This window comes from Homalodisca vitripennis, unplaced genomic scaffold, assembly GCF_021130785.1.
Source record: "Homalodisca vitripennis isolate AUS2020 unplaced genomic scaffold, UT_GWSS_2.1 ScUCBcl_4237;HRSCAF=10297, whole genome shotgun sequence".
Classification (NCBI taxonomy): domain Eukaryota; kingdom Metazoa; phylum Arthropoda; class Insecta; order Hemiptera; family Cicadellidae; genus Homalodisca; species Homalodisca vitripennis.
The window spans coordinates 29,608-48,660 of NW_025780342.1; the positions used below are offsets into that span (position 1 = coordinate 29,608).

The 19,053-nt window shown below is 32.5% G+C and overlaps 2 protein-coding genes across 2 annotated transcripts; both read right to left on the reverse strand.

The window, feature by feature from the left end:
• Window positions 1–517: 517 nt before the first annotated feature.
• Window positions 518–9,885, reverse strand: LOC124372860 (RRP12-like protein). The gene is made up of 9 exons (XM_046831272.1): window positions 9,823–9,885; window positions 8,328–8,607; window positions 7,063–7,220; window positions 6,713–6,981; window positions 6,403–6,572; window positions 4,335–4,511; window positions 3,304–3,423; window positions 2,082–2,256; window positions 518–720 (listed from the first exon to the last, which is right to left on the reverse strand). Exons 2-9 carry the CDS (start codon window positions 8,548–8,550, stop codon window positions 639–641), a joined length of 1,374 nt encoding a protein of 457 aa, XP_046687228.1. The 5' UTR covers window positions 8,551–8,607; window positions 9,823–9,885; the 3' UTR covers window positions 518–638.
• Window positions 8,963–17,814, reverse strand: LOC124372859 (RRP12-like protein; the record flags this gene model as incomplete). Its single annotated transcript, XM_046831271.1, has 4 exons — window positions 8,963–9,009; window positions 11,444–11,675; window positions 15,884–16,120; window positions 17,680–17,814. Coding segments are annotated over 4 exons (651 nt in total), but the record flags the coding sequence as incomplete, so codon positions are not given.
• Between the last annotated feature and the right edge of the window lie 1,239 nt (window positions 17,815–19,053).

Sequence of the window (19,053 nt, forward strand, 5' to 3'; positions counted from 1 at the left end):
CATGCACAACACACTGTCACAGTCATATACAGTTAAGGTTACCTAATGTTTACACTTAAACGACACTTCCAAGTAACGCTTGATTTGATTATACTCGAATTTTAAAGTACGAGTAATACAAACCTATTTTATCTAACTACTTTTGTTTGGTGAAAACTACTGTAACTTGTTTGTAATTTTTGTTTGCCCTAGGAATAGCCTACTTGTGCTATGCCAGTGCACATTATACAATCCATACAAAAACAAAGAAAGACAACAAAACAGCTGCGTGTGTGTCTGTTTCTTGGTCCCAAATAGTGAATTATTATTGTTCCTAGCTATCTTTTATCAGCTAATTTATTTGCCAGTAACCATTATCACTTTACCAAATAAACCTTGTGATACTAGTCAATTGGACTATCTAGTCATCACATTTTCTATCTTTAAGCTTCCATTTTTTCCACAATATCTTTTCATCTTGAGATATTCACTGCACTGTCCCCAGGGAATAAAGGAGGAATTTCTAAATAAAAACTAATTCCATAACAATTATTTTTATCTGTACAATAACAGTACATATATAACTATGTACATACATATTTATACACACATTTAGTGTTAAAAGTACTTTCTACTTTCTCTTTTGCTTCATCTTCATTTTATTCTTGGACCCTATTCTCACTCCTTTCTTTGCTCCATTCAGAATGTTTTTTGAACTGTCCAGCCGCTTTCATCTTTTTCCTGAAAAAGAAATGTTATTATTTTTATTGCACATAAATGGACTTACTGATGTTAATACAATAATTTAAAATAAAAATGTTCCCCAAGTTGTTTATTTACTGTAAGTTATGAAATTTGGTATTTTTATTCTATACCAACATTGTAATTCACCTGTCACAAACTTACAAAGCTAACCCAAGAAGTGCTAGAAGAGTGATCATGATGCATTAGAGCACTGCCAAACCATTAGATTCACGCTTGTGAGCGTTTAGCGATGACCATGGTGCCGTTATCAAAAATTTAATCAGTATGTACAGCATAGCAAATATTAAAGAAAAATAGTTGTTTTATACATATATACATTACATTAATTAAATTTGTATGAATAGAAATAGGCTAATTAATCTTTTCAATAAACATTGAATCACAAAATGTACTTGCTCCACAAGTGAGAGATCCGGGTTTGAGTCCCGGCGGAGCAAGTACATTTTTTGATTCAATATTAATTGAAAAAATTAAATTAGACTATTACCAATCATACAAATTTAATTAATATAAATAAAAGTCATTTGACAGGTATTTGGTCTTCCGACCATGTGTTATTTTGGTTATTTAAAACGCATATGTGACAGATACGGCCAAATACAAAATAATTTAATCATAAAAGGTAAGGCTCTGTGGTGGTAGCGCATTTACCCGGCAAGTAGGAGATCCGGGTTCAAGTCCCGGCGGAGCAAGTACTTTTTGTGTTTAAATGTTTATCAAAAAAATTAAATTAAGCTATTGCCATTTATAAAAATTGAATATATATAATAACAATTGTAAGATATACATAACAAACTTTAATTCATACATTTTTTATTTAGACAATATTGAAAAATTATACAGCATACGGTAACAGCCAGAAAAAGAATGTACAAAAGTGTATTTTATATTTATAAAATTTTTATTTAGAACCTATTATTCACCTGTTCTGTAAACTTTTGTTCAGTAATAAAATTTGAACTCTTTTCATTAGTATTAATTTTACTTGCTTTAAGTTTGTCAAGACTACATGTGACGGATATTATAATACATTTTAATAATATACTGTTAGTATTTTGTTCTTTCTAAAAAAAGACAAAAAGTTTCATATTTTAATAAGTATTTATATTTTTACAAATAAAAACATCCTAGCTGTAAAAGCTTTGAGATTTACGAAAAATTACAATCAGTAAGATGGTTAAGGCTAATAAACAAATTAAGATGGTTTTGCAAGATTAAAAAATCTAATACAAGTAGAATATGATGTGTATTTTCAATGTCTCGCCGTATACATTGTGTACGAACAACCGTTACTACACATTATTACTGCAACACTTGACAGTGTTTTTGAAACAAACCTTTTGTTTAGCGTATCTTTCCGCAGAGGGACGTACGCATACGGGTCCGGTTGTCCCTTCCTCTTCACATCTCCCTGAGCTTTCTTCGACTTGTAATTGGCTCCGGTGACCACAGAGCTGGCTTTGGTTCCTGGTTTTGTCTTCTTTATAGGTCTGTGGATACCCACACCTCCGGCTGAAAGAATAATTTTTTTTACAGGATGGCTTCACTTTACACGGGAACTAAAAATGTATATTTGTGTAGAGTTTTAAATTACTAACAGTAAAATTCTGTAATTAAAAATTGTGAGCATGAAACTTTTCTTTCAACAAAAGTACAAGTTTGATATAAGTGATCCTTCTTCATAAATGACCAACCATAACCTCAATTACTTACATTACAACTTATGTTTATATTATGTAATTCACTATTAAGAAGAGAGTACAAAAAGCATGTTATTTATCTAGTAAATATGTTTTTCTTATATCAAAACAACAAAAATAAAAAATCAGTTAATTTAATATTTATGATGTTCAAAACATTTTAATAATCATTTTTAATTCGTTTTCTAAGGAAGTGTACAAAACTAATCTTTTCATATAATGGCATGCTAGTTTTGGAACACCATTGCACACCATCACTTCCAATATAACTCATCACCAGTTTTGTGATAATACTGAAATACAAATATTTCAACCCTTTGATATCTCATTTCAAAACGTGTCCAGTGTCACCAAATCAAATTTATTTTCAGTTATTTTGCTTTTTATTATAGAAGGAGTAAAACTTTAAATAATTATTAATGTTTCCCAAAATACTGCAGTGAAATTCATACTCGAAATAACTCCAAGGTTAGGCAGCCAACCAAGGCATTTAAATTGATTTTTAATCAAACCTTCCCTTAGTATTTAAATTGGCTTGCTGATTGGTGGGATAAAATTGAGATTAATGAATAAATATTTTTTTTTAAAGTTACAATATTTTTTTAACTGGCCTTGCATGTATATTTTTTAATTAGTTTTGATTACTACTGAGCTTTTATTTTAGATTTTGTTGTAAAATTATATTCAGTTTATTATTTTTAATACATAATTTTGAATTATTTTTGGGGTTTTTAATTTTTGCAGGTTAAATGTAACAAAGTAGCAGGTGTCTTAAATTTTCTGTAGGTATTTAATTTCATTTACTCACAACAGAGAGTTATAGTGAGTTAATCTGTAGGACTTGACAGTTGTCACGTACCTTGGTATTTCGAGGGAGGCTGAACGGATGAGGCTGTGGTGCTCATGCTCAACTTCCGCTTGCGTCCGACCACCACCGACGACACAGTGCTGCGAGCCTCGTCTAGGTCTTCCTCATCTTCTGTGGAACATATCATTCATTTCAGGTTACTAGTCTTTGTACTAACTGGTAAAACAGTCATAATTCTGCTCTTATGAAAGACGAATTAAATATTTTCAATGAAACATTTGAGTGAACAAAATATATATATTAATGTAATAACAGTTTGACCTAAAACTAAACCCTTTTCATTTTAGTGGACTTGGTGGAAAGAGAATTGATTTCATGATAGATAATTATTAATTATTGACAGTTTTAACTTAATCCATAATCTATTTGTAATGTATTTACTATAATACAATGCAATAACATTAATATAAGCTTTGAAGCTTTTCCGCATGTATTACATTACTATCTATAAATATATAATACGTGCAAATCATAAAATACAAGTTTTATAGCAAAAGTTAAACTTGAATTATAGCACAAATAAAAATGGAATAACCGAATAACTAAATAAGCTCCTGGTAAAGCTTATTCTGCTTTACTTAAAAATTTAAAATAAACCACTATGGTTACTTTGAAAATCAAATTGCAAATCCATGACTGAATTTTACTAATTTTATTGAAAATTATCAACATTATCTACGAGAATAGAATTTAAAAAATATTGTTGTAGTAATACATCGTTTGGCTTATAACTTGATAGTAAAATTCTGTTTACTCAAAATTCAACATTAAAAAATCTATGCTCAAAAATTTTTATTTTATTTTAAAAATTATAAGGACAGTTCTGGTTTAAAAAGTTTTAATTTATTTTTTGCTGTTGTATTTTACTTATTAAATTGTCTATAATACACATTACAGAGGTATAAAACAAGCCTACACTAAATAATAAAATGCATGGGTGTGAAGATATTCGCACACTATAATCTTTACTGATGACAATTAACAAAGAGAAGTTTAAAGCCTTGAACGTTGTCCCAAACTACCTGAATCTGAGAGACCAGGCACGTGACTGTGCTTCCTGCTGCGGGGCTCATCATCCGAATCGCTATCATCCTTGATGATCATCCGTCCGTCAGGAGCCCGTTTGAATCCACTCTCTTTTTTCTTCTTCACTTCCACCTGCCTGATACCTATCCCGTCTTTCTGGTCGGGTTTTGTTGCTGTAACATTTTAAACAGAACAAAATTAACCACTGATACAGTTAAATTGTGGAATAATTCAAAGTGATTTATTAAATAAGGAACATGAAAGTTTATATAAGATTTTATTGTAGATGTTGGAGTTGAAACTTTTTATTTTCCTTATACTTAAGATTTTATAATAGATCTGTAACCAGCCAAAGACACTGACAAATATCACGCAAAAAGTAGTATCAGCTAACACAAACTTACAATGTATTTCTTAACCCCTTTCACAAATAACATATAATAATAAGTTTTAACAGAACTGTGAACAAAATCATTTATTAACCCTTTCAGGGCCAGGACCAAATATGAGATGTTGCAACATTTTTCACATTTAATATCCCCTTGTGACTAGTCAAAAGTGCCAGGCTAAAATTGGCGATTTTGCAGTCTCTTAGATTAAAATTTATAATTTTTCATAAAAATTAGAGAATTACGTCTAAAAAGTTGCACCAAATTACTCATATAGATAGATTTATACTATCAACAAAAAAATATATAGATGTAGATGTAAAAAATAATGTTTTAATAGATTACATAAAAATTTTTTATTTTTTTTACAAATAACTAAAAAAGGAAAAATAATTTTACTGTGGGAAGCTATTTTATTATATTGTACATTTAGAAAGGAACAACCATACAAAATTTTGTGTTATTTCTCTCATAAATACATTTTTTATGACACATTTCGTATAAATATACGCATAATTGTACTTCGCAACATTTTATAAGTGTTAAAGCAACTGACTCTTACATTGCAAAAAAACTTATAATAAATATTCACATTATGGATGTACCGGTAAACAGATGATTGTAGGATCCATAAACAGTTTCAATACAGTTAAAAAAACACTATTTACCAAGAAATATTCACACAATTTTATTTGAAATTTATTTACACTTTTTCTATTTACAAAAATATGCTACTTACAATTTCAATCCCGTGAGATCAAAAATTGTCAGTCATTGTAACTACTACACACAATAGCTCTAAGCACGTAACAACTAACACTAGTAATATTTACAACCACAAAATAAAATAGTGAAGAAGAATCCAGCATACAATAATACGATTACACTAAAGCATAAAGAATTAACAACAAAAGATCGAGTCAGCTGATAATGTCATGTGACAATTACGAAATAAAAATGCATAGACCTCCAAAATAAAAATGATATCATATTAATTATCTACAAATATACCAGGAAATAAAAAAAACATAAAACTTTAATCATTTGACGTATTTATTTAAGAAAACGACGAATATCAAGGAGACTGCCACCTGGCCCGGAAAGGGTTAAGAGTCGGCTGTAGTGGTGACCATGATAATTGTTATCCCATAAGAGCCATGTTAAGCCTCATGCATGTTTATGACCTTATTTTAAGTCGTAAATTAATGGAAGATGTATAATTTCAAAAATAAAACTAATGTGCATCATATGATTTTATGGTTTTTTTTTATTAGTCAGAAAAATATCTCTAAACTTCTTTGAACTTCATCGTTTAAATATTTTAAAAAATTACACAGTTAAAAAAAAAAACTAATAAGTGTTTGGATGCGTATTAATAAGATTTTAAAAATAAGACATCTTCCATAATTCTACGATTTTACATAATAAAATTGTATGAGTTTCACTGTTCTTATGAGGAAAAACTCAAAGCCATTTCACTCCAGTTGGCTTTTAAAGCATTCTAATTATTTTCAAAGTGTTCAAATAAAAAAGACTTAGTTATTTGAACTATTCAGCTCTTTTCAATTTAAATATCTAGTCTCTCACTACATCTTAGTCTTAAATATCCTCAACACTGGATCTCCAAATAAATAACAGAACTACACAACGAAATCCTTATAGATATACGACTAACCTGTTATTTTCTTTGTTGTAGAAATATCCGTGAAGTCAACAATATCGTCCGCATCTTCCCTTATCCAAACCTTATTGTTCTTTCTCTTAGCTTTAGCTTTCTGTCTGTCATCCACCATTTCATCCATTTCCATGTCAGAATCATCCAAGGTAGCCAGGATTTCATCGATACTGAAAATTAAGTTTTATTTATTTCAAAAGCCTTAATTAGTACAGCTGAAAACAAAATCAGAATTTACTGGTCTAAAACCAATATAATTAAAAATCCTTGATAACTAATAGTTAAAAATTACTAAGTACTGTTTACACACCTCTTTGGTTTGCTCTTGACAGAAAACTGATCTTCGTCTTCGTCAGAATTAGCCTTCTTCTCATCGCGTAACTGCTGCCACTGTCTCTTCTTGCGGTCCTGTATCTTGCGCATGTTACGTACCCTCGCCCTCATCACGGTCTCACTCTCCGGCAACAGTGACATGACGCTGTCTGCGCCGTACCACCGCACAAGTCTCGCCAATATGTCTCGGGTCTTGTTACGGAAGTGTCTCTTGCAATCGTCCGTCATGCTGATAATCGCTTTCACCTGCACAGACACAATCACGTTATCGACTCTTAAATCAGGTTAACAATTTAAATAGACAGTTCTGTGTTTCGCTCTACTCACAATGGTCGGTACGGAAGGGGTGACAGTGTCCGACGCTAGAGAGGTGATGAACACCTTCAGGTAGCTGAGGGTGGAGCCCACGATCTCTCGAGAGGCAGAACAACACAACAAGCAGACGTTGTTCAGAATCAAGTCCAGTATATCTTCCGGTATACTCTCTGAAACATAATACAAATTATGTACTGAGTACAAGTTATTTTTCCTTATCGGTGTAAATGTAAAAAGGTTTTGAAAATTTATATTTGTACACATATAATTAATTACTCTCAGGGGGATAATGTTACAGTGTGAAACAAATGTAAGAACCTTAAGCGGATATTTAACTACGTTTTTTATATTTTACGTTATCAGGTGAAGTAAATAACTAAATATAAAAGCCGTTTAATTATGCAAATGTATCAAATAAACAGCTAAAATAACACAATGTATGAATTAATTCTAGCTGTAAACTGTGTTACACCACTCATTACACTTCAGATGTATTTTACTCACATCGATGTAGTCTCTTGTTACTTTTTACAAATCTTCTATTTTTTATTGCAATTTCTTCATTTTACTGTAGTTTAAAATGTTTTACAATATTAATTTAATTATAAAATCTTTAAATTTTTATATATACACAGTTTATGCTTTTATGTTAATTATGTAACTGATGGGCAAAAAAATAGTACCAATTTAGTATAATGAATGGTTAACTAAAACTCTTTTTTTTAAATTCTTTTTTCGTGTTTAATTTTTCTCCTTTTCTTTCGATATCTATCTAATATAGAATTAAATATCTACCTAAATTATAATAGAGATCTTCATAACATTTTAATTAGCAATCTGAAAAATAATAGAAAATCAATTTTTGAAAAAATTAAAGTATTACACACAATAATTTAATTACCAAATTACAACTGTGTCATATAAATTTAACATCTGTTTTTAATGGTCCCACATGTGTATATTTAGTCGTCTATTATTTATTTAGAGATTAATATACACACTAATGATGGTTGAATATCGGAACACATGTCTGTGAATAAAATAATTTTCTTTAATGGTTTTACTTGACCATTCATTATACTAATATAAAGATGACCCTGTAATGTGGAGTTAATAATATAAAATTAACAATTTAATATCAATCTTTGGGAGCACTTTTTTATTTATATTTTGAATAAACCAATTCCAGGGTATTTTTATTAGAAATTTGGAAACAAAAGAAATACTTATAGGGGGAAGTAAAAATGAATTAAAAACTAACAGCAATAGCAATGTACCTTTAGTGTGGTGGGTGATGGAGGCCAAGGCAAGCAGAGTGGCACTGGCGAGCTGGGGGGTCCCCGCCAGTCCGCCCATCACCATCTTCACGTAGGCCTCCAGCCGACCACTCTCCGCCATCTTGTCAGCCATCTTGTGTAGCAGATCGTAAGCCGACTGGCGGCAGCGGGCGTTGATATCCCGACAGCACAGCACAGCCTCCGGTATCACTGCCGTTATCATCTCCTGGTTTGACGTGCGAGCATGGTCTAACAGCAGTAGGAGGCAGCGCAAGCGGGGCTGTCACACAAGCAAAGCAAGTACGTAAGAAATGCTGTACACTAAAATTTACCCAATTTAAGAGCTAGGTTTACTGGTAGCTATCTTGAACAATAATAAACCTCATGCACTTTTACAAGTGTATTTTTAACAACAGAATTACTGGAGATGTATCATTGGTTGATCGTTAGTGAAGCCTATCACTCAAGAGTATGGACAAATGTAATTGCTATCTGTCTGTCTGTCAGTCTGTCTACACGATATCTTGAGAACAAACTGATCTATGGACTTGAAATTTTGTATGAAGCATCATTTCTTTATGAGGAACATCGAGTCCGATGATGGTGCATGTACTTCCCCTGGGCATCATTGAAGTCTACCATTCAATAGGCTGCCAGACATTGTCTTCTGTCTGCCAGGGGGCTGTAAAAGTGTATTTTCTGTTTAACTGGCTCTCTGTCTGCGAGACATCTCAAAAATGAATTGATCTATATACTTAACACTTTCATCCCCGACCGTTATATCAAGTAATGTATTTAAAATTCCAAGCCATTTCGGAGAAAATGTATGTAGTTTTGTAAACAACTCATTACTAGGCTATTTTTTAAGATATCAAGCTATTTCTTTTTTTAGGTTTACTTCTTATTAAATGTAGTCCACAAACATATAAAAAAGCAAATAATATCTTGGAAATTGTTATATATATATATACAACCCTGACAAGGAGAAATGACACATCCTTACAAAAATTTATATTACTCAATTTGGGAATAAAGTAGGCCTATAATTTTTTGTTTCCTTGGATTAAGAATGAAATTTAACATAAAATAAATAGATATTTGTCTGGAAATTTTTTTTTAGTTATATCGTTTTCATCAAAAAACAAAATTAATTATATACATATAAAAAATAATATATAAACATTAAATAAATAAAAATGTAAAGATTTCAAGTTTTTGGATGAAAACCATATAGCCAAACAATTTAACACGCAAATATCTATTTATTTCACGCCACTGGCAATTAATTCACGAAGAAATTAAATTTGATCTTCCCCAAATTAAAACTAATGGTACATTTTACCCATTCCTCATAGTATAAATATTTTATAGATCTCAACTTTAAACACGATTTACAGAGTAATCAGTCTATCAGTAAGAGATTTGTACTCACTTCATACTTATGGCTAACAAAAGCCATGCTACATCAAGTGCAAATATATAAAAAATAACTCACCCCTTTACTGCTAGGAGCTGAAGTCGAAAGTGACTCCAGTAGAAGATCTCGAATCTCTGGCAGATACTCATTCAGAAACTGTTTTGGCATCCCTTTGTGTCACTCGAACACAGATCCTCTAGCATCCTGCAAAAGATTACTTATTCAAATGGGAGACTCCATCAAGGTGATGTAATTGCATATTATTCAAATAGGAAACCCCATCAAGGTGATGTAATTGCATATTATTCAAATAGGAAACCCCATCAAGGTGATGTAATTGTAAATTATTCAAATAGGAAACCCCATCAAGGTGATGTAATTGCATATTATTCAAATAGGAAACCCCATCAAGGTGATGTAATTGCAAATTATTCAAATAGGAAACCCCATCAAGGTGATGTAATTGCAAATTATTCAAATAGGAAAACCCCATCGAGGTGATGTAATTGCAAATTTGTCAAATAGTAAACTCCATCGAAGTGATGTAATTGCAAATTTGTCAAATAGTAAACTCCATCAAAGTGATGTAATTGCAAATTATTCAAATAGGAAACCCCATCAAGGTGATGTAATTGCAAATTATTCAAATACTAAACCCCATCGAAGTGATGTAATTGCAAATTTTTCTAATAGGAAACCCCATCAAGGTGATGAAATTGCAAAATTTTTATCTGTTTAAAAAAAAGTTTTAGTTACATAAATTTCATGAAGACAGGAGAAATATTGTTTTAATAAGACGGTAAGAATTTTTTTATCATTTTGCTTATAATATTTAAGAGATGTACTTTTTGTGTACAACTTTGAAATTGTGTGTTGTCTAACTTCATCTATTATCAAGCAACAGATAAACACATTTCTTTGTACACAAATTAATGCATATTTCACATTGTGAGGTGTATGGACGAAATATTATAAGTGATGGAATGGCATTCAAATGGGTAAAATATGGTCAAAATAATGTTCATAATAAGGAGTAGAGTGGAAAACCCCCAATAATCAACGACAATGGAGTTTCCTATTGTTTCAAGAAGTGTTTGTTCTCTATGATATTTTTATTGAATGTTTAATCTATTGAAAAACACGTTTTGCAACATTTTTGTTCACATGCAGCAAAAAAAACTCAAGATCTCATTACAAGCATTTTGCTACAAACAATTGATAATCCCCACAACAGCCACAATTTAGCACCCAGAGAGTACCAATTGTTTTTTCAACAGAAAAGACATCTTGAAGATCCGTTTTGCAACAACAACAGCATCAAACATCAAATTGTACTCACTTTTAATTCTGGCAGCAATCTTTTATGACAAAGGTATGGAAAGGTTTGTTTTTATATATTGAAGTATTTTATTATTGATCAAAATTATGCACAAAAAATAGATAAATGTGTGAAGTTACTCTTATCTAAAAAAAACATACTTGTACATGAGATGAGATGGAATTCTAACAATTCATAAAATATATTGTACAATATTTTAACAAAAATAAATAAAATCATAAAAATGTGTAGAAATAATTTTTTTTGCTTGAATACCTAATATTGTAAACTTTTTTAACGGGTCAATAACAAAGATTACTAAACCTGTAATTGTAGTAAAATGTAACTTTAAGGTAGAGTAACAACAAGACTAAATCCTACCTGTAGTATTTCTTCTGTTCTTTTGTGGTCTGTGGTTTCCTTGAGTCTGGCAACAGTCCGTGTGTAGAGATCCTTCACCTTGTCCATGTCCTGGTATAACGGCCAACGATCGCAACAGATCCAAAACACTCTCGCGGACAAAGTTTTCGTTTTTCTCCAATGTGTCTAGCTTTACAAGAGCACGATCAAACAGCTCCGAGCACAGCTCACTGGGTGACACCGACAAGTACACCTGGAATTTATTAAAAAAAAAACTAATTTTAAAGAAATAAAGACCTATAGACTAAGGGAAAATATTAAATTCAGTTAACTCTGGAAATGGCAGAATCGTAATTTACAACAATTTTTTTCCTGACTGGAACTGGTACAGAGTCGTAATTTGCGACGCATTAAACATCATCTACTAATTATGTCATCTTATGAACAATCTTCATTCAAATAGTAATAGGAGAGTTATATTGTAATTGGCAGATTCCTTGATATTTTACTGGCTGCTAAAAACTAAAGATGCAATCTCTACAGCTGTTGCTGTTTGAATCAGCTCTGTTCTGTTTTAGTTTTACATTGTTTTCGTTCTGTATTATAAGTAGAAATTTCCTTGCAGCGTAACAATCCAAATAATTTGTATTTTTTTAAATTGAAGGCGTTTAGTTATTTCTCTGGGCTGCAGAAAATAAAAAAATGGTTCATAGAAAATAAAAGTTATAACTTCATACATCCATGAACATAAAAAGTAAACCCAATTTTTATTATTTCTGTTTATAATATGCTGCATCTTTTTCTGAATAAAATTATACATAAAACTATGTTTTGCACAGTTACTGATTTTGCAGTAAATGTTTTTAACTCTGTTCAAGAGGTTAAGAAGCTGTGCTAGTTAAGGCTAAAATACCAAAAACTCAACTAATATATGACTTATGTACCGTACTTACATTAATAATTATAAAAATATAATTTTAATCAAATTTCTATACGCCTAAACATTTACTTTGAGCCATATGTCCCCCATGTGTGGTATGTAGTGCAGATGGCTGAGCAGTATACGACGTAGGAATTTGGATTTAGTTGAGAGATAGCACAGGTTCAAATCCTGTCTGTGGTTGAAGCACTTTTTAGAAGTCACCCACCAGTGACCCATGAGGGTGGCCAGAATAAGGCTCAAAAAGGGATCACACTCTCTTTTATGTTTAATTAAATAAAAAATACAATGACCAGTTCAACTTTAAGGCAGTTTTTCACCATCCGTAAAGATGATGACCATAATGATGTCTTCTATTCTGCTACAAATGTTTTATGTTTATGAAAGAAACCAAAATGTATTGTTTCAATAAAAAAGTTAAGTATTTGAAGAAAGAAGAACAAGAAAATATTATGACGGTTTATGGGATGTATATTTTTGAAACTATTTCGTCAATCAAAAGTAAACTTCAGGAACTGGAATTGGTATGAGTTAATCACAACCATTTCACAAGAAATTGTAATAATACAGCAATAAGCCTCCATACCTTACAAATTAAAAAAGCGAAGTATATGGGATCAAAATTTTACAACAATCTTACTACTGAAATTAAGTCAGAGGTTACAATCAGTAGTTTAGAATACAATTTTTAAAAGTTTCTCAACAACAAGGCTATATATTCCTTTAATGAATTCCTGTGATGATTTTGGAGGTAGATTACTCAATAATTATATTTCAATTGTAACTGTTTTAATTATAACCTTTTAACAACTGTAATAATTGTATTTTAAACTTTCTCTATTTCCTGTATATATGTTACCGGCAATGTGTACAATTCAGGCATTGTATGGAATACCTAGGCATTGTATACATTGCCGAGTGAATCCAGGCAAAGTATGAAATAAACTCATTTCTTAGCAATTGTACAAACTTTGCCTAGGCATTGTGTATAATGCCTAGGCATTATATAGAATGTCGAAAGTTTTTGCAGGCAAAGTATAAAATGAACAACATTGTTAAACATTGTTTATTGCAAATAACAAACATGAAATGTATTAAACATAGGATCTGAAAATCCTCCTATTTTACTAGAGTAAAATTTAAAAGTGAAATATTAATTTAAGAAATTACTTGTTACAGCAGGAAAGAGAACTATGGCACTTCGAGTTGCATTTTCGATTGTTTTTAACACAAGCACATTGTTTGGTTTTGACATTTAGTTTTGCAAGTGCATCTCACAAATCCTTGGCCGCTTCCTGTTGACTGAGCTGTTGCAACGGTACGAAGTCCTGTTTCTTGATCAGGCACGTCTTCTACTCGAACTAGGCTTTTTTGGCAAACTGTAAACTGTGACCTTGGGTACAGTTGTTTCAAAACTCCGTTGGCGGTCCCTAATTTGTAAAACCCATCTTCTGTCGTATCCATGACCACTGCCAAAATATTTCTCAAGTCACCTCTTCCTTTGTCAACGTCAGGAATTGGAACACGAACAGTGACTCCTTTGGTGACGGGGGGAAACTTTTTATCGGAATTAGCTTTCATTTTCTTAGCTTGTTTTTCAAGACAAGCTTTTGACCTCTTCCTCTCTTTATCAATATTTTCCGAATTAAAACAAGGGACACACAACAGGGGTTTTTTCAGTATCATCACACTCCTGAATTGAATGGCCACATGAAATATGTATGTCCGCTAAACATTTTGTGCAGTTTTGTTTCTCATTAGTTTGCTGCAAACAAACGCTACACATTTGTAGAAGGCTAGAACTGACCGAGACATCAACGGTTGCCTCATTAACTTCTGAAGTGTTATGATCGGTTTGGAGTGGAGGTTCTAGACTTGACATTGTTTGTGATTCTGTTGTGTGCATGTTATTAACCACTCTTTCCAAATCTTCTTCGCTGTGAATGGAATCCAAAATGTCTCGAGGCAGAGAAGATGTTGTAAGACCGACCTTTACTTTACAGCCGAAGAGAGCCTCATAGGGCGTTCTTTTGATTCCTGAATGTAAAGCTCTATTTTTCATAAGTTGCACAAATCTCAATCCCTCACTCCAACGGTCAGTTTTTTCATCTTGCATCCAAGTCGAAATTCATGTTTTCAATATCTTGGTTTGCACGTTCTACACTACCCTGACTTTGAGAATGACGTGGTTTGCCATGAACGATTTTTAAAGTAGGCCAATAATCTTTTAAATTGTAAACTATTTTGTTTGCAAACTCCCTTCCATTGTCTGACTGCAATATACTTTGTGCTCCAATGAGAGTAAAAATATCAACTAGGTGATATGCTACTTCCTCAGCGGTTTTAGTTTTGAGAGGCTTAAGAATCACAAATTTTGTCAAATGATCCTGATAGACCATTATGAACTTAAACTCCCTGTCGGGCTGTGACTGGAAATCAATTAAATCTACTTGACAACGAGAATTAAAATTCTGATGAAATCAGGGGCTTTACTACCACTCCTCTTTTCGAACCCCTTAGTTTCTTCTGACATGGCTCACACAAACTAATATATAGCTCAACATCATGACGTGTTAACATTTTTTTGCTTAATATCTAGCTCTTTTAACATTCGATCTCTTCCACCATGACCAATAGCTACATGAGCTTCATGGAGAACAGTAAATAAATCTGAATCGTGGACATAAAATTTTACAACACTGTCTCCTTGTTTTAATGGGTGTATTAGTTTTTGCACATTTTCTACGATCATTACATCATACCTGTTGAGTAGCCAGTAGTGACGAGGTTCCTTTCTGGCTTGGCCTTGGCATCTTCGACCTCCAACACCAGCTTCTTATAGTCGTCTTTCAGTCAAAAAAAACACTATTTTTAGCACTTGCATTCCGAATTTTTACAAGTTCGGCACTAAAACGAAGTTTCATTAGCGATAAACGATCACTAGAACTACTGATACTACTGTTAACTTGTGACATTTTCCAAGCAACAATACAGTGGCACGACAGAACAGAACTGAAGCGTAGGCCTAGCACAATACTGTGGCGTGACGGAACAGAACTGAGAGCAGCGTTATAGCGGGGATGGGCGGGGGGAGTAGGTGAGGCAAGCACGTTGTAACTTGAAAACAATAGAACAGACAGATTTTTAACTCTGCCTGAACACCAGCAGGCATTCTATAGAATTGCCTAGGCAAAGTATAAAATGTTTAAAATTTCACATTTTGCCTGCTTACTTTTGGCAATGTATAGAATGCCTAGGTATTCTATACAATGCCTGATTTTACACTTTGCCGGTAACATATATATATATATAAAACAGGAAATATATATATCTCGTATTTTCTGTTATGTACTCTTGTTGTATGTATTATATATATACTAATTGAATAAAGCTGTTGAATTTAAGTTCTTAAAGTTAATGACTTTAATGATATAAAAACTCAAATATTTATAATATTTCTGTGATTTGATTTCACTGCATATGCTATAGCTGTAATTATATAAACTTCAAACTTTTCCTACCTTAACTGTTTCAAGGGTGGCAAGCCTGATGCCCTCCTCATCAGAACCCTTCACAGGCGTTGTGTAGAGGTTGAACAGGATAGGCAGGTAATTCTTGGCGAACCTCGCAAGCTCTGACACGTCCTGGGTCCGGTTGTTATCTCTTGCGTAAGTCACCAGATGACGCAGTGCGGACATCACAGACAACCGCTGGTCTTTCTGGTTGCTGAGCAGACTCCCCAGTGGTTTAGCGATTACCTGCATGTACACACAACAGACTGTTGATTCTCATCGGCAGTGAGGAGGCTGAGTCACTTATCTCCGCTGACTACACACACACACACGGACATAAGACTAACTACAACTGACTGGCGGAATTGTCTCCTCTTCTCTCCACACTAAAGATACAAAAATCCGTTTTCACTAAGTAATTATCCTATATTTATTAACTTTTAAACTTAACTTTTGTTCACTCGAGTCAGTATTTTTATTTGTTTTGTTTACTTTCTCTAAAATATTGCTAATTATCAAAATTCTTAAGTCATATCCATTACAACGTTATTCCACTTCAGACAACTTCTTTTAGTTAAAATTTTATAAAACTAATCTACACACTGCAAGATAAAATTCTAATCCTAAAATGTTCAACTCGAGTCTACGCACAGGCCATTAAGGCCCATGTGAGCTCTTTTCCCATGTTATTTTTAATTATACAGAAATTAGGTAGCAAATTAACTGAATCATAAATGCTGTTTTCATTAGGTATATATATTTTTTATTTTTCTCTTTATTTCAATATATGGATTTATTTCTTTGTGATATAAGACTTTTTAATATTATTTAGCGTTAAATTATACTCCAAAATAGGTAATTTATTTCAGATCAATTGTCGTAGACTTTTCCAATATACTTCCCAAGTATAGTTGGAGATGTTACTAACAAATCATATAAGAGCAACATTTTTATTGGTTTGAGAATAATCCATGCTATTCAATTTCTGGACATTAAAATGGATGTTCAGTTTTGATGGCAAACGCACATTAGGCCTTCATATATACTTAAAAACAAAAGAATAGATAAAATAAATGCATATACTAATGTAATCTGACTCGGCTTCACTGGGCTTATATATTTGTAGACATTTAATTTTATTAACAATGCCCTTGTTGTTGTAGTCAATGGCAACAAAGAGTTTGATTTAATTTAGGACAACTTTCACTGATTAAGTAAACATGTAGACAGGTTAATATGAATCCACCAATATGTCATCAATTACAGTCAGTATTTGTTTTTGTTGATTAATAAAAGCAATATTTTAGTGTGAAAATTTTGATTGGGTACAAAAGAGCAGATGTACCTTTACTAGATTGGAAGATTTTTTTCTCCTCTTTTTGACATAGTAACATTGAATTGAACACTAAAACCCTTTGGGTAGCAAAGTGAGTGGATGGGCAAAGAAATATCCATCTTGCTTCAATTCAATGCTTCTATGTGAAGAAAAAGAGGAATAAAATGTTAAAATATGTTTAAACGTTAGCCTGCTTAAGATTGTAACATATCAATTAAAATTCATAACTAATAGTGTTTTAGACTTTCAATTTTTTCTGCAATTCTTTATCCATTTTTAATAATTTTACTATTGACACACCTCTAAGCACAACACTAATCTACATTAAGGTTTTGAAATCGTAATTTTAAATATTTCAGTAAAATAACTGAAATGTTTTAATTCAGAAAAATGTGTACTTTCAGACCTATCAAGTTTTGTGTACTGTACTTAAATTTTTATGTGGAATGTTAGGAAATAAGGTGCTTACCGCAAACGAGACAGCAATGTCGGACGGCTGTGTACAGAAGCTAGGCAGTAGAGCCCACAGCTGGGACTGCATCAGGTCATAGCTGAGAGAACGTACCTGGTTGTTCTCTCTGCGCGCAACTTCGCCGACTGGTTCCTGACAACAAAACCTCTCTAGCACACCAGTGTTGCAGCGTAATGAAAATAATTATTTAGTCTAATTATTTCACTAAATTTTGTGCATACATTCGGGGTGATCCACTGCCGTTTATGCATAGCAGTGGAGGCAGCGCTCACACATGTTTCACTTCGGTGTGACAGTTTTAGTAAGCTTTCTAACTGTGCAAGGCAGAGAATCATACCTTTATTGGGCGCACTGTTTAATTTATAACCTTATAACACAAGTGGCCGTAATATAAATCCCCCATGAAAATTGCCTGATGTTATAAATATTTCTTTCGGAAAAAAAATCACTCAGCAGTCAAGATTCATCATAAAATTATGCACGGTTTATAGCCCCAACATCATAACAGAAGGTGTGGTCTGTCTATGGATGCAGTTTTTTAATGAAAAAGTTAAACATGATGAAGAAAGGAGCAGTATGTCTTTTCCGTCAACGGGGTTAATGAAAACGTTTTGTGAGAACCGTCACTCTACAATGTTGAAAACTTTCCAATAATTTTCCTGAAATTTTCTTTGAGTCTTCCTCACGACATAGTGACAGAAACAAGGCTACCACAAGTTCTCAGCTCGTTGGGTTCCAAAAGTTCGCCCTCACACTGAAGGAGAAACTTTTAACAAAGTTCAAATAGAAAGTTTTTTATCATTCCCCTTACAGCCCTTGACACTTTGCTCCTAACGACTTTAACCTATTCCCGACCATGAAGCCGTGGCTTGGCATCTCAGCAGTTTACCAATGATGAAGAAGTTCAAAACGCTGTTACTTGTTGGCTACATTCCACAGGCAGCAGATTTTTACGCAAAAACGTATTTCAAATTCAAGTGCTTGAATCTGTTCAAAGAATATATGGAAAAACATTGTTTATAGTTTTCAGCAGTACATTAATAAAATGTTTGAATCTTCACTGGCTAACTTTTTTGCTAACCAAGGTGATTTTGTCAAATCCTATATATATAAATAAACATTAAGTTAGACTTCTCAGTACAAAGGTACTTCAATATTTCAGCATTTACCGTTTTCAAAAAGGTATAATAAAAATTGTACCGTTAATTAGTTTTACTTCATATAGTGACATATTTTTCGCAACCCAGTTACTTGTTACTGGTTAGTATAAGTTACATCCGATGTTCTTGGTACTATATTCTTGGCAGTTTCATAAGCTAATTGGCACGCGTATTAGGGGGACACCTAATTATTTCTCTCAGGAACTTTGTA

Coding starts and splice junctions, on each gene's coding strand:
- LOC124372860 (XM_046831272.1), bottom strand. CDS start 8,550: ATGATAACGGCAGTGATACCGGAGGCTGTGCTGTGCTGTCGGGATATC. Junction 6,573..6,712: donor GTCAAGAGCAAACCAAAGAG/GTGTGTAAACAG, acceptor CTTAATTTTCAG/TATCGATGAAATCCTGGCTA. Junction 3,424..4,334: donor GCCTGGTCTCTCAGATTCAG/GTAGTTTGGGAC, acceptor TATGTTCCACAG/AAGATGAGGAAGACCTAGAC.